Genomic DNA, 17,257 nt, shown 5'->3' with positions numbered 1-17,257 from the left:
CCCGGATCAAACTTTAAACCGTCTAAGACCATCCTCAATATTTAAGCTATAACACATTGTTTCACTATGGAATGTAATATTAATAAATTTGTGGCTGGGGTACTTGAACAAATGCATTTTAAAACATCGTGTAGCTTAGCGTTTTACTCTCTTAACAAAGTAATTTGTTAAATTATTAAAAACTTAAGGCTGGTCCTACAATTTTATAGAAACCAGAAAATTAATCACTATGTCATACACACTGTTTTATATTAAAATACTAAGTTGCAGTTGTTCCAAATTGTAGGCATGCAGTACCTGACATCTATTTCATGCTTCTCTTAATTATTTCCAAGCTGGCAGTTGCCCGCAGCTTCGCACTCAATTTCGTAGGGTTTAAACCCATATGAGTACTTCTGCTTCTATATCTCCAACGCCAATATTGAGTTTGCCTTTTGCCACAATCAAGAAAGTATGTTAAAAGTGTAAATTTATGGTAATTTTAATTTACTTCGGTCTTCGTATTTTTGTTCCAAAGCTGATTTTGTCTCTCCCGATCAAGAAAAAATATATATACATTCACAGCTCTGAGAAGCTTACTTTTGTCAAAAGGCAACTTAGATAGGTTTCATAACATTCCTTAAATGTATAGTAAAAGTCAGACTACATTGCATCTCATATCTGCTCTACTAGCAGTTACTCGTTCCTCTGTAATTTATAGTAGGCAGTAGGTGTTGTACGTTTATGACCACTGCTGAGTGCTGGTTCGAGTGAAATATATTGCCGACGCTAATGTTGAGTTTGCCTTATTGCCACGACCAAGAAATTATGTCAAAAAGTTTATAATTATGGCCGTTAAAAAAGTATTAAATATTGGTTTTATGTGTTAAAATTTAATAAGTTAACTGCAGCCAATATAAGCTCCATCTTCAACAATTCTGCTCTAGTATTGAGCAGTAATACAAACAACAAATCAAGGAGCAGCTGATTGGGGTAATAGAATGAATAGAGAATATTAAAGTGCTTCTTGTAGTTTATGGGTTAATATTATATCAGTTTATTTGTATATATTTGGACTCTATAGGATTGTTATTCAGTATTTTGAATGTTTCCGTATAAAAAATTGATCTACATTACCGAGCGAATTAATAATTTTTGTGAAATTATGTTGACCGATTGCACCGTTTTGGAACACCTATTGAGTGGAAAAATCTCTTTGTTTTGTTGGTTTTGGAGAATGAAAAGCTCAGAGAGAAACGGAAGCCAAAACTCAATATTATAAAATTTTTGTCCTCAAGGCTTAAATTTAATGCCGTTTTGTTGTACGTATCGTTAAACAGCCTTTACAGTGATAGTTGGATAAAAGATTGTATTTTCTTTGTATTGAAATAATAGATCAAGTTGTTAGTACTGAATCTGTTATAATGGCTGATCCAGTAAGTAAATACAAATTTAAATATTCATTATTCATAGTCTAATCTAAACACCAAATGAAATACTTTATAGGCTAACAGGTTACAATTAAAAATCAATAACATCATCGTGTATGTTATATGTTGTATGTTAGGCATACCTAATGCTGGTTTCTATAATCCCATATTTTGAAATTTAGTTTTGTAATAAGCCTATGCTATTATTCCTTTCATATGAAGACCCTTTCTTAATCTCTAATGTTATGGTAAGTTACATGTTTTCAAGGAAAAAATATGCCCTAATGGTATTTCAAGTTTACTTGAGAACTCAGTTTTTAACCCTTTTACTGCCGGCCATTTTTTTATTGTACCAGTCAAAATTGCCAAGGAGGAAAATCACTGTTGTGCATTCATTTACAAAAAATGCTGTATCTTTTTTATTTTTCATTAGATTTGCATGAATTTTTATTTTATTTACTCGTATTTAAATGCTGTTTTTTAAATAATAAAAAGACATTTTAATTTGAAACAAACACATTATTTATTTTTAAAAATGATATAAATAAAAAATAAATAAAAAAAATAAAAACTGTGTTTGGCATCTGATAATTTATTTTTAAAATTATACTAAAATTATGAGCATGATATCATTATAAACTAGAGCAATTGCTTAGAACACATACCAAATTTGAAGGTGCTACCTTGAAACATAACTGCACTATGAGGATTTTCCCAAAACTGGTAGGCCTCCTCTAGGCCTACCAGTGGAATTTGAAGGTAAACTTATCTGTGCCACATCCCCCTCACTATCTAATAACTCCTCATTATCTGATGGTAAGATACAGTCAGGATCGTCATCAGTGTCATCCACATCACTTTGATTGTCATCAATAGCCCTAACAATAATATCAGATTCGTTCTCGGCATCGGAATCTGACAAATTCTGAAGGAAATCGTCACTTAGTTCGTCTTGCACTTACTTATTGTTCCCTCACTCACAGGAGAGTTAGATGTAACTCTTTTACTCATTTTATCCTTGATCAACAAAAGTAACACTTCAAAAAACTTTCGATAACATTGTAAACAACAACAATGAACGAAGATTTCAGTAACATAATCCGATCATCTGGTTTTGACAGCTGTCTAGGTAGTTCGTCAATTCTAGTCAAAGACGACAAAAATAGAAATCCAAAGTTCTTCAAATGGCTTCTTTCATTATCCTTTGCTCCTAAACAACCAAAATACCGAATATTTTGGCATTTGAGCATAACAGTAGCCAGTAACGATAAAAAAAACAGACGTCCGACATATCGGACGTTGGCGTTTTCGGCAAAAATGCCAACGTCCGATATGTCGGACGTCGGCAGTAAAAGGGTTAAAAAAGGACACTACCTATTTTCTTTGAGTGAAACTCAAAACCAATAGAGCTTAGTCCTAAAGAGGCTAAACAGTGTAAGAGTGTCACATTCAAAAGGTTTATTATGGTGGTGCTGCGATTTATATTTTTAAGACATGCACAGGTAAATCTTAAGCTCAGCGACTACCGCTCCGATCGCCGTAATTTTTTGCATTCTAACACAGGTTAACGTAATTTCACCGAAAAAAAATAGTCCCGATTATCGCCGTAGCCGTTTACTCCCCCCCCCCCAAAAAAAAATTTTTTGGAAAAAATAAAATTAAAAAAACCTGACTGACAGTGCATTTATTCGTTTTTTTTGGTGTTATTAGTTCGTAGGGCACGTAATTTCACCGAAAAAAGTAGTCCCGATTATCGCCGTAGCCGTTTACTCCCCCCCCCCAAATAAAAATTTTTTGGAAAAAATAAAATTAAAAAAACCTGACTGACAATGCATTTATTCGTTTTTTTGGTGTTATTAGTTCGTAGGTTAGTAGTCCATGTACTAATTCTAGTATAAACTCTTATCTTATCAGTAATAAACGCGTGCCGCGTATCTTTTGCCTGTAATGAAACCTGCTGTTCTGTCTGAGTGTTGTGTGTGTAAGCAGTCATGCGTGATCTGGGCTTGGACTTTGCAAGCTCGAGTTAATTTTTTTTCTAAAAGAGCAAGCAGCGCGTGATCTGAATTTTGAATAGGCAAGCTAGGGTCTTTTTAGGGTGTGACAAGAACCATCGCAAGCCATGTCAATAACTTCACTAATTATTCCTTGTCCATGTGGGTTTGTTTGTGTACGTCTGGCGGTCAATCGAAGCCGTCCTATAGGTTACGTGACCCGTCCGGCCAATCGGAAACCTTCCTGTTTGTCACGTGGCTACTGTCAATTCATCAAAACGTCCATGGTCGGCCATTGTTTTTAGTTTGATAGTCGAAAATCTTGTTATTTATGTGTTTTGTATTGCCAACATTGTACTGCCGTAAAACTGGTTTTTATATGTTAGCGATAATCGGGACTATTTTTTTCGGTGAAATTACGTTAACCTGTGTTAGTACGAAAAACCTTACGGCGATCGGAGTGGTAGTCGCTGATCTTAATATTTACCCATGCACATATTATTCTAAAGGCTGCAGTATAATACGTGTCCCACACTCGAATTGTCGATATTCATGGTTATCGAATCACTGATATTACAGTAATATAACGAATAATAATTGTGAAGCTAAGGGCCGACCCGGTATCAATTTACAATAACGTGAACATGGAAAGGTATGTTCATTTTTTTTCCTGAAAACTACAATTTTTTCCTGAAAACAGTAGTGAAGAAAAAATTTGTCGGCAACGAAAATCAAAGGAGTTACGATTTTTTGAAATCCTTTGAAAACTCTGTTTTTGACAGTACCTCTGGCAACACTATCCATATTTGACAGTTTGGTATTACTCCGCGGCTCTCTCAAATAAAGAAGGGACGCCATTTTGAACTATTTTGTTCCTCCGTGTCTATTCTTAACCTCCTAGTTCAGTAGTGGTAATGGCACACCTTTGTGTTGGATGTTCGTTATCTTACATGGAAGCAATTCGTAAAGATGAGTATGGAGTTTTACAATTTTATGTAAACCATGGCCTGAACATTAAGGTAAGTGATAAGTTTCTGAAATGATGCTGACTAGCACGTTAATCCTGTCAACGATGCCTGCCCGCTGCGCAATGCTGCGCACTGCTTGCTCTTTTAAAAAAAAAATTAACTCGAGCTTGCAAAAGTCGAATCCCAGATCACGTGATGCCCCTGCTCCTTAACGCAATAATGCCCGAAAGGCATCAATATAATGCAATAATATACTTTCCCCCCAGTTTATATGCACCTGTGATAATAATACTCGGTTATAAATGCCCAACCCATGAAAAAAAGTCCATTTTCCATAGTCACGCTATTGTAAATAAATACCACCGACCCTACAAAATACAAGTTTTACGTTACCTATTGCTATCGCCCTCCTGAACAAAACAATGTAAGGTTTCAATAGGTGGAAATTAAATTAGAGTATAGTTCAACTGTTATGACATCTTTACAGTAACAATTTAATTATTAATAAAAACTTAGGTTATGTGTATTTATAAAATTAACTAATGAAACTGAGTTACATTTAGGCTACTTACTTTTTACTATTTTGGGGTAGGGTATGATAAGCGGACCCGGTTTTTTATATCGAAACTGGCAAACGATATTACTTAATCATAACCATCGATATAATCAATTGATACTAATTAATTATTTTGAACAATTAACGTATATAATCTATATCAACAGCTGGAAACACTTTCAAATAATACACGTAAGGTAATATTTCAATTTTACATAAGTAACATGTTGATTATTAAAATTGCAGTCAATTTTAGAAAACTTCACAACATTGCTTTAAAAGATTATTAGACAAGTTTTTCGTGGTTTCAACATTTAGGACTCGTACCGAAAGACCCATTATGTGAAACTTGTGGGAAAGAAACAAATGTAACTGTGAGAGGAGCAAATATGGTCATCTTCAGTTTTCTTAATTTTGGTTATAATAATTTGTTTGATCACTGTTAATATTAAATTCACATTTTAATTTAAAACATGTTTGTTATTGAGGACTATAAATACTTTTATATCGATTGATAGTCTAGGATTTGAGATGCGAATATTAGATATCAATGATTACATTCTTCGATATAAAAAAACCGGGTCTACCTGCTTATCGTACCCTAGGCCTACCCCTATTTTGAAGCATAAATGTGTCTGACACCTTGCGACACAAATTAAACATGTACATCACCATTGTACTTGTGGCCATTACAGATGGGCAGTATTAGTGTCTGTAACAGGTTAATCAGTGGTGATAACCTATTACCAGGATATTGTTATTTCATTAACACCTGGGCTAAGTGATATGGAGTTATCATAACGACTCTGGTATTAGGTTACTTGGTAACCAGTAACAGCTGTTTCATGTAAGCAATTAAGTTAAGAATGGAAATTTCACGCTATGGAATGTTATTACGTGAAATAAGTAGGTTTAGATTAGGTTACATAAATCTGTTACTAGTAATACCAAAGTAAAAAGATAACCTTTATGAGGGCTCATGTGATCAGACCTTGAATTTGGGTATTGTCTCGAGGGGTTTCCTTTTCTTGCCAGAGGTGAAAAGAAAAATATTAACTGTTTGTTTTTATAATACTTACGAATGAAATTACCTACTTATATAGGGTAATAACAAAAAATTACCTACTTATATAGGGTAATAACAAGTAGTAGATACGGACAGATTGGAATCCTTCTCGCTGATACAGAGCCTGTTTCTTTCTAAGAATGTAGTTTTGTTAAGTTCGCGGTAAGAAAAATTTGCAAAAATAGTGGCCTCTGGTTTTAGGTAACGTGGTAGAGTAAACATATGTACTTTGTTTTTCAAGGTAGGTGCTTCAGTTTTTGTGTGAGCGTTTCTAAATAGATGTAGAATAGGTCTAGTATATTCATTTTTTGCTGTTGGCCTATAAAAGGCAGTTATACGTATTCAAACTAAAAGAAGTGTATTTTTATATAGTACTATACATAAACAAAAAATACATGTTAGTAAACAATGCCAAATCTATTTTCTACTCGAAAAACAAGCACATTGTTAGGCTAAAAACAAGATCTTGTTCATTTTTCCAACAATAAATACAAAAGTTATACATTTGTTAATATAAGATGTTTAAATTTGTAAAATTGGTTGCACATATTTTATGAAAACAAACTAGCATTTCTCACAAGTTCTGCAAGTATGTGATAAGAGTAGTTATGTAGCCTACATATTAGAGATAGGACAAAATTAACGTCATGAGCACTCTAATATTCTGAGCTTCAAATCAGGTACTGACTTGGGTGGTTTTTTTTTTTCTGTCAGAGGTGTATACTAGTACTTTTCTGTGGTGTGATCTGAGGTCGGGAAAGTACTGATCAAAAATGACCCTGATCATACTTCTTTACTGCCAACCTGCACTTCTGGCTGGAAAAGGAAAAAGATCTCTCAAAACAATAGCCTATCTAAATTCAAGGCCAGATAATTTTTAAGTGCTTATAAAGGCTTAATTTAAAGTTTCATATCTATAATACATGTACCTATCTACCTATATTGTATAACGACAAAGAGCGATTACCGACAGAGGATAGCAGATTTTAGTTTCTTTCAATATATTTCAATTATTATGTTTAGTTCTTTTTTGACACTATTGTAATCATCCCAGTTGTTATTAAAATTATGCACCTTGTAATATACATGAATAGTAAAACAGTTGAAGTTGATAGCAATTGTAGAGAATTTCCAATAGCTTGCTCACACTTGGACAGTTTGTGTAGTGGGTGTTGTATTTAGTTTTTTTTGGACTGTGTGAGAATTAAAAGGTAAGATATTTTTTTCATTTTAAGTCATGTTCTTCAGCTTGTCAAGGAACTTTACATTGTTTACTGTCATGGCCATCTCTCTCTTGCCACATAGAACAATGTATTTAGGTGAACTAGTAATATTTTTAGTTTCTCAAGTATAGACTTACAGATTTTACTGAACTGTACTATCTTGAGGGATGTTTTTCGTCCACACAGCTGCGCTTACTGATCTAGAAAGTGAATAGGCTGAAAAAACAAAACAGTTTTGGAAAAATCTTGAGGAGTATTAGGTCATAGTAATACCTGCAGCCATTACTGGCTGCAGCAGAAGCTTTTTTCAGGTTGATGGCGTAGAATGAAAATCATCCTTCTTAATGCTTGGAGCCAAAAAACTCACATAACTGTTATGCCTTACATACTAATAGCCAACCAACTCCCATTGTGCAATCTTAAAATATAACGTGAGAAGAACATTAATTAATAGTTATATTTTTTGTTTTCTTTGTGTTTCCCATTTTTGTTTTACCTAATTTAACATTCTACATGCTTAACAAGAAACATATCTCAAAACTGTATGAAAGACATTGTTGGTGACAAATAAATTGTATACCTTCCGCAATTTGCAGACTTTTTTAAAAATTGGTATATTTGCTATAAATATTTACTTTACCCATTTCACATTATTTTTTATTTTTTCAAAAGGAAAATGCTAAACTGGGAACAAAAAGTATATATACCCATTAAAATTTTGCATTTTTATATTTGTGTTTAGAGATATGAGGGTCATTCAATAATTAAAGAGACAAAATAGTCTGGAAAAGAAACCGTCTATTTTTAGAAAACAATACTTTTACTACCTTTCAACATAATTCCCTGGAACAATTATACACTTGTTCCAATGGGGGCTACAAGGTTTTTTATGCCGGTTGCAAAGAACTCTTTATCATGATGTTTGAACCAATTACCCACAAATGTTTTCATGTCCTTGTTGTCTTGGAACCTTTTTTCACAAAGTCTTTTCTTCAATGCAGCAAAGAAATTGAAATCACTAGGTGCTAAATCAGGATTCTAAGGAGAACGAGGCAGTACTTCCCAGCCAATTTTGTTGATAGTTTCACGGGTTAGTTGAAAAGTATGAGGACGTGCATTGTCTTGCTGGAGAATCACATTTCTCCTCTGAGATTCACAATATTTCTCTCTCATGGCCTTGTTCAAAAGCAAATTCGAGTAGTATTGTTCATTGTACACTGCTCTTTGAGATAATAAAAAACTCGAGCTTCAGCATCGGCACGAATAATGTCATCAATTTGACTTTCAAGTGAGGGAGTTGGGACTACAACTGGTGGGCTAGAGTGGTGTTCGTCAGTTACTGAGTCACAACCATTTTGAACTGTTTTAACCATTTGTAAAACTTTCCGCTATTAATGCAACCCTTACCACAAACTTTAGACATTCTACAGTATGTATCTACTGATTTCTTGTCTTTAGTAAGTAAAAAACTAATAACAGAATGTTGTTAACTAAAGTGGAATTTTCAAGCAGATGTACAATCTTGAAATGTATTTTTGATTTTATAAACAAAACAATGTTAATACATCAGCCAATCAGGGCTTATCCCAGTGATCCCTACTTAAAAACATAATAGTACCAAACTTCCCCTACCAACAGTTTTTTTCCCCAGAACAATTTGTCTCTTTAATTATTGAATGACTCTTGTATAAAGAAAATTATTTACAAACAATACATTTTAGTTGTATATGTTGGTAAGATCTAAAAATGTATAGGTTTTTGGCGCTGTTCAACCAAACTGCAGCTTTGATCATTTACAACTCGAAAACCTGTGGTCTGATTAAGACCAACTTTTTATGTAAGATACAAGTATAAAAGGTATAACAGCAATAACCCCCTAAAGGTTCAGTCCATATGAAATCAACACACTAACATAAAATATGCACTTTTCAAGAAAATCAAAATTTTGAATTTAATTTAATAAAAAAAATATTATTACCAGAGTATGTTGTGTTGTATATCAAAAGAAAGAGCATTTAAAACTGAGTAAAATGAAACCATTCCCATCTTTATAGCTTGGTGAGAAGAAAAGGTTTGGCGATATTAAAGTATGTTGGTTGCGGTTATTTGGTGATTTTTGAGAAACTTTACATAGCCGTAACTTTGAAACAGTTTGAAATATTTGGGGAAAAATTGGCAATATTATTAATCTGTATGAGGACTACCTTCATAACAAATTTCATAAAATTCTGAGATGGTCATGTTTCTACCCTGTATTAATGTAATAGGGAAATTACCTTAAAAACCATTTTTTGTTTTGTATAAAGTGTTACAAGTAAAGAAAAGTATTGTTTTTAAGTATGAATTTTTAGAATAACATGAAAAAATTATTAAATTTAAATTTTATTATTGATTGGGCGGTTATATGGTTTTATTAAGGTACTCCTGAAGTCATTGTCCTGAGTGTATAATTTTGTTAACCATTATTTACAATGTTTAACCTTTAAATAAGATTTAATTGATTTAATTTACAGCGCAAACTGCCAGACTGCCCAGGGCGGAATATCGTAATTCTAGAAAGTCTCATTACGAATGGACCTAATCACGAATGCTTGTGAGTCCTTTACATCGATAGACTACTTGTGATATTTAACCTAAATTTCAAATAGACTATAATATGCTATCAATTTTTGTGCAATAAACTCATATGATTTGTGAGCTGTTAAAAATTTGTTGTGGAAACAGAAGTATAGCATACTAATCTAAAAAAAATTGGTTTTAGAACACTTTATGTAATGTGGGTAAAGTAAATATTTTCTGGTATCATTTTGTTCTCAATGAACACCTTCACTGCTGGTCTATACTCAGTGACATTGAACATGTTATGAAGCCTATGCGCCGTAAGGCATCTGTCGTAGTCAATGTGTTAAGTAAAGAATACCACATTCGATGATGATGTTGATGTAATACCTTATAAATATATATGTAAAATTCTTTTGGTACGCAACATTTTTTTAAAAAGTGGCTGTAACAAATTAAAAGAAGATGGAGGTATATCTAGGAAAATAGTTATAATGTAAATAATAGATATACATAGATTTTTTTTTATATGAGAAACTTGAAATTCTCATAAGTCAAACTCATTGCCGTGGCAACATAACATTACACCTATAATAACACATCATTTGTTATCACAACGTTTAATCCTGATATCTTATTACAACTACAATAAAGATAAATCTCTAAACATGATAAATTTATAAACAAGACCCAACACTGTTAAAGAATAGTGAATTAGTTACAATGCTTGAAGGAACAAATTGATTGTCGTTGGTTTTCTATGATGTTAAATATATCACTGACGTTATAGTTAAGGTAACAAAAGGAACAAATTAAGACATCATATTATTCAGCTGTTCATCATGTTTGTGGTATAATAAATAGTAATGAACAATGTAAATAAATGGATAATTTGTTGGTGAATATTTACAATTCTCACCGTTGTTTATTTTTCAAATGGAAAGTAAATGAGAAGTGATTAGGATAGCAATATTAATGAACTCTCGAAGTGGCATGTGGTGCATGTAAGTCGTGAAAGGAGTTATGTTTAGAGCATTGGTTAAGGTTCAAATAATTATAAAAAAAATTAAAATGCTACCAGTAGATCTAAAGTACTGTGCCACTACTGGATCATACACACAGAATTTCAAATGTTAAATAAAACTGAGGTAAGACCTAGAAAATTTTTCAATTTCTCAATGTAGAGACTTTCGTATGTATCCTAATATTAATCCATGATAATGAAGAATAATTTTACTAAAGATATACCAAAACATATTTGTCTATGAAAAAGTGACCTAACGGATATACCTGCTTATTATGCATGTGCTTGGACCTATCCTTTCAGAGGGCTTACCAACCAGAGAGCTAATTGCCTTACCCGAGGGCCTGCCACCCTAACTGAGAGCTAAATATGTTTTAGCAACTTTCTGGTTAAGATTACATTGTTATGGGTTTATGGTAGGATGTAGGCTATCAGAAATTTTTGCTCAAAAATTCCACTCAAAAACTAAATACGGAGCGATACATTGTGTAAATTGTTGCAAGCACTCTGAGATAAAAACACAGAACAAACCTCCATTATGGATTTTTTTGTTATTGGTATGAGACATTAGAACTTGATTGAAGTAGGTACATCTTCACAAATGTTAAATATTTTCTATTAATAGGTAAATCTTTTCTAAAGGACTTGTTAATTTTTAACGTGCTAAATTGAATGTTTGATCATATATCTCTGGAAAAAGGTAGAGACCTCTCCAGTGTAAGTAGTGTAAGCTAAATTATGCCCTTTGTTGGATCTGTTAGTGGTAGCTTTCTAGATATAGATGTCAGTTTTGGCAGAATACGTACAAATGACAAAAAATATGCCTAGGCAGATAAAATAATCAACAGTAAAAAGGTCAAGACCATTCAGAATCTGGAATGATTGGTCTGAGCTACACAGTGGAATTTTGTTGACAGGTCTCAGTGCCAGTTACTGTGTTGAAGTCTCCTGACGGCAGTATCAAGCTGGAGGACAGTAACATCCCACAACAGCGTATGAATGCCCTCCATAGACCCAGGGGCAAAATGCGGGGTCCCATCCATCACAGACAGCCTGCGGTCGAACTATCTCTGGAGGATGCTGCTAAGAGGGTAGGAATAGTGAATTTGTAAAGAGCAGATGAAACTATTAAATCAAATAAAAATGTATCCTCATATCTTGTGTATATATATATATATATATATATATATATATATATATATATATATATATATGTATCATTGATATAAAAATAATCACTTAAATTTATATTTTACAGTTTTTCTAATTAGTGTTTTATAATTTCGTAGGAGTAATGACATTGTAAATTTAACAGCAGCATAACACTGAAAATGCAGTGGGTAAGTGAGTAATGAATACCCCTCCTTCCCCATATAGCAATAGTAGATCCTGGCTTGTGGTTTTTGGAACATTTTTTACCAATATAAGTTTAATTTAGTGTTGTTGCCAAACTATTTAGTCAATTTATTTTTCTTATCGATGTATGCACAAGGGGAGTCTAGAAAGTAACAACATTTGTTCAGAAAGTTAGTTTTATTACAGTGTTATAAAGTGAAATTATATTTTAGAAATAAATATATCCAGGAAGTAATTTATGTTTACGAAATGAAATTATGATCTTTTTAGCTAGTTCCCTTTGAAATCTGAGAATATGTCAGAACCATGTGTGTAATAGATGAATTATGAATATCTTTTTCAAAGTTCAAATAAAAAGAACCAGTCTCGGCATGGAGTAAGGCATCGTACTAAGAATTTGAGTTAGACATGGGGTAAGTTCAAACTCTACCTGAATAAGAGCACTTGTTTATATCTGTAGTGCCCACTTATTCCTGTATTGTCTAAACATGAATTAATTTCTCTGTTCAGGAGATGCAAGCGTTGCCATCCAAGACACCAGTATCAGTGCTGCAAGAGCTGCTGAGTCGGCGAGGTACAACGCCCAAGTATGAGTTGGTGCAGGTGGAGGGAGCTATCCATGAGCCCACCTTCCGATACCGAGTCACTGTTGCTGAAGTTGTTGGTCAGTCCATATTGATTGAATCTGATGTATTGTATATTAATGAAATTTGCATAAATGTACAAATTGTACATAAGTTTAAAATAAAAATGTATTAAATATAATTTGTAGTCATAGTAAAAAACCGTAATCGGTGTGTGACTGTATATGGGAATTGTGGCTGGAGATGTTTGTAGAGAGATAGGAAATTGTCGTATAAAACTGCTCATAAAGAACTTATTGATTCTATCTGTAAGCAATAGAAAATGTGGTTTCTTGCCACGGGCCATGTGTATGGCACTCTGTGGGAGAGTAGACAAGGGAAACTGAAGTATAAAAAAACTGACCTTTTCACCTGGTTTTTCTTGCTGTTCCTGTGTCCAGTGTGTGTAGTAGGTTTTAAAGAAGTTCCCTCTTGATTTTGAGTAAGTACAAGAAGCGCAGTATTTTCATTTAGATTTAGTAAATTCATGTGTTATATGTAAAACTAGTATGATTGTTTATTTTCAGGGACTTTTATTAATATTAATAATTTATAATAGAGATAACTTTATAAAAATTACTTACTGAAATTTGGTTGAAACTGATTTGAAGCATATCTGAAAGTTCAGAATAATATTTGAAATTAATTGAATAAAATGATTCAGGAAACAAATTAAATTAATAACGGAATTAATTGAAAATACAAAACTATTGGAATTAAATTATGAATTTGACTGTGGAGATAAATTTTATTCAAATCTTACATATTATTAAAAAACAGAAGAAAATGTTGTGAACAAATAATTGTATATACTGTATATGTTTTTCAGTGTTGTAAACGAGAAATGGACCTAATTGAATGTAAATTGAGGTTGATAAACAAATTGATGAGCAAATACATTTTATTTACATACATAAGTAGACTATAAATACTTAAATATTTTTATATTCTATTATTAAATTAATACAAAGACTAATAGTCTAATTTAATTTTTATACATGTTAAATGCCTAGATGTATTTTTAGAAATCCATCTCGGATTAATTGCCAGGCAGGATGCTAACCAATACATGACAGAGACCTCACTTTTTGATTAAATTATTTAGGTGTTTCCATCACATAATATATGTGTTTAAATGTGCCAACTAACATGTGATCTAAAGAGTAATGATCTGTTTATATTATAATAAGTTATAATGAACAGTTTTCTATACAGACTGCATGATATTCTCTATACTAATACTAAGCATATACATTTCTTTGCAAACTAAACTTCAGTTAAATCAATATTGGTTTTTCATATAGCATTTCTTATTTTATTATTAATACTTTGTACATTCTAGATTTGAACTGGACAGCACGCACAGACTTTGTTCTATGTGCTGTCAATTTTCATGCATTAACATGTACAAGTGTTGGAAATTTGTTTTTGAAAATAAAATTTATTTGAGTTTGAGTTTGAGTTTATTAACTTTTTGTAGATATGTAGTAAAATAATTAAATATAAGCTATTGAAATTGCCTGTATGTTTGTAAAACACAAGAACACTAGCTACTTAAATAAAAATATTAATATAGATTCATTGTTACAAATAAATTTGTTGTTGTTTTTGTATAGATGAATGCTTGGCTGTATTATGACTAGTTTATGTCTGAAATGATATTTTCATTAAATGCATAAAACACGTTTTGTTGCAGCCATGGGAATTGGGAGGTCCAAGAAAGAGGCAAAACATGCAGCTGCCAAGAATGTGCTGGACAGACTAATCGGGAATGCAGATCCTAATATGATCAATTCTATGACAAACTCAATCAATGAACAGCTCTTGTTAGTATCTGTTTCAATTTTAACGATTTGTAAAATATTTTGTAGTTTTGTAGTGTACAAAGCATATGTAGTGTGTTCATGATTACTGAAAAGTATAATTGTTACAACTTGCCACCTAATCGAGGAAACTGAGTGTACGTCAGGAATCTTGTAGAATGAGGGAAATGTCAATAATTATATTTTTATAAAAGAGTATGAAATTACAAATAATTGAAACTGGTTTTTGAGTGGGAGGTGACTAATACTGTTCATTGCAGTTTATAAGATGTTATCGTGAATCTGAATGAAGATTGATGATGAGTGAACAATGGTGTTACCGAATTGTTTACAGAGTGTGTTGACAACACCTGATTGTTACAATGTATAGTCTGACGATATGTTTGAGAGCTACCTCTGATGCTGGTTAATCCAAGACTGATTAGTCCAACCATAATATTGCTCCCAGAATGCTGGTTTAAAACAGTTTTTAAAATAATGTATTAGGTGTTCAGATATTGATGCCGGTTTTTTATTTTAGTACTAAAACATCATTTTTAATTAAAAAATGAACTAGAATCATTTTCTATGATTTACGTACAATGTTATCAAAACGTTATTAATAATCCTTATTATTTTAGTAGCCTGTTATTTTAATATTTTAGTGTATAAATGGGTGGATTTACTTAATTAGATATACCAATATTAGTTTTATTGGTTTCTTAGGACAAGAAGCTAAGATATTGTCCTTAGTTCTAAAAGGACCTTAATCCTGCTTCTGAATTGATAGGATATTCTGGATGGGTAAGGTTGGGGGTAGGGGTTGCCTTCTATCCATAAAAAAGGATTTTGGGCATTAATCTCAGTCATGTCTCCTTGGAAGAAGGGGAGGTCAGCTCTGTATCAGTCTCTCCAGTCAAAGCGAGCAGGTGTGGCATGCCCTTATATCTTTATACTAGTAACTGTCTTTAACACTTAAGCAGCCCCACTAACTCCAACAGTCATCCCCCGCAGTAGACTAAACCTACCATTCTCCCCTTGCACCTCTTGGGGTTAGTAATGTGCTGAACCTGGACATTTATAGGGTTGTCCAGATTTTTAGTGACACATCAGTTTTTGCTGTACCCAGTGTAGGTTCAACTGCAAGGTATAAACCAGCCTGAAGTGCACACTTCTGCTTATACCAATGTCAGTTACTACATATACTATTGGTAATATTTACATTAGTGTATCAAGAGAAATTGGCCCCAACATGTCTTACTAATTGTTCACGACTTATGCTGGAGATAAGATTCTGGTAAAACTATAAGGTTTCCTCCTCTACATACTTGTAAAATAAATAATAAACAGTTCTGGCTCACCCCTCTACTGGAATTTCTGAGGAGAATCTGAAAGATAACTATGGCACAATTAATAGAATAATTAATTTGTGTTCTCTTCAAGTGATAGTATTTCTACATACATTTTAATATTATGTACTTAATATTATTAAGCCAAGCCTATATTGTTGAGCTGTAGTTTCTTATAGTTAAAAGTTGAATTAATGTCAAAGTTAATATCTTAAGTTTTTCACTTTTGCTAATAAATCTTCTGTACTGCTAAATTGTTTTGAAATGAAATTTTTGATGGAACACAGACCTCTAACCCGCAATGCTGGACTGATGCCTGCAGTTTTCCAGAATTGGCTACTTGTATTTTCTAAACACACATAAATTGAAACTCACAATACACATACAGGTAAAATAAAAGTTACATTGAAACACAGGTATAAACGAAGTAGCTTAAAATAGGTTGTGGCAGTGAATTGACACTGTGGTATTTCTTATACATAAACGGGCTAGGATGAGATTGGAGCATATTTACATATGTACAGGAGGTGACAGAATTTTCTCGTCATCTAATTCAAAATGTTGAATACAGTATTAAAGTAGCTAATGTTTGGTTTAAAAATAGAATAGAGAATCAAAGGTTTTCAACCTAAAAAACTGAAATTTTAAACAAATTATTCAAGTGGCCAACCTGTGGCAAAACTTTAGTAAAAAAGCACATGTTATAAAGTTGCAAAGCTACTGTATCTTGTATTGAAATATTTTTAATATAAAAATTATTTAAATATAAGAAAAAATACATGTCTGTGTATTGAAGGTTGTTTACATTTCACAACCAACCAAAGACAACTAAACCATTTAATGTCATCAGTATGTTTAATTTTTTTTGGGCAAGTCAGAGATAAATTTAACAACAGTTATTTGTGGTAGTAAATAAATCGTTCTAGCAATGTTATTAATTTAGTGTATTTTGTGTTCTAAATATATACAGTAATTTTAATTATCTTTTTCAGAGATATTTTGTGATTATAACACAGTACAGTAGAACCCCTCATATCCGGCCTCGGTTTTACCGCACCTCGGTTTATCCAGCCACTTCCCGGAAGCCAATATCGAAATTATTTACCACGGCTTGCAGACGCGCAGTTGCACGCACTAGTCTCCCACGACTCGTATATTATTATGGTATAAATATTATTTTGGTGTATCTATTTGTTTACATTTTCCTGTGTTGTCCTCAGTTGAGCTAGTAGGTTTAACCTGTAAACAGTTCGTTGATTATTTCCAGTGCGGTTAGTACAGTACAGTACAATTGTTTTGTATCGTCAAATGTTGTGTACTGTAGGTTG

General features: G+C 32.6%; 1 protein-coding gene across 4 annotated transcripts in view; it reads left to right on the top strand.

Moving 5' to 3' along the window:
• Positions 1-953: 953 nt before the first annotated feature.
• LOC124366068 (interferon-inducible double-stranded RNA-dependent protein kinase activator A homolog) overlaps positions 954-17,257 on the top strand; it is a 34,013-nt gene continuing 17,709 nt past the window's right edge. The window contains exons 1-5 of one of the 4 annotated variants that reach the window (XM_046822286.1): positions 954-972; positions 9,730-9,809; positions 11,717-11,890; positions 12,666-12,819; positions 14,475-14,604. In XM_046822286.1, coding sequence (XP_046678242.1) covers positions 9,804-9,809; positions 11,717-11,890; positions 12,666-12,819; positions 14,475-14,604 — 464 coding nt within the window. In that variant the 5' untranslated portion in view covers positions 954-972; positions 9,730-9,803. Of the gene's footprint in view, positions 973-1,241; positions 1,416-9,729; positions 9,810-11,716; positions 11,891-12,665; positions 12,820-14,474; positions 14,605-17,257 lie in introns of those variants that run through there. The other 3 variants (XM_046822285.1, XM_046822287.1, XM_046822284.1) reach the window with 3 other exon arrangements.

The sequence above is a fragment of the Homalodisca vitripennis genome, chromosome 7, assembly GCF_021130785.1.
Source record: "Homalodisca vitripennis isolate AUS2020 chromosome 7, UT_GWSS_2.1, whole genome shotgun sequence".
NCBI classification, from domain to species: domain Eukaryota; kingdom Metazoa; phylum Arthropoda; class Insecta; order Hemiptera; family Cicadellidae; genus Homalodisca; species Homalodisca vitripennis.
This window is presented reverse-complemented; position numbering and strand designations above follow the sequence as displayed.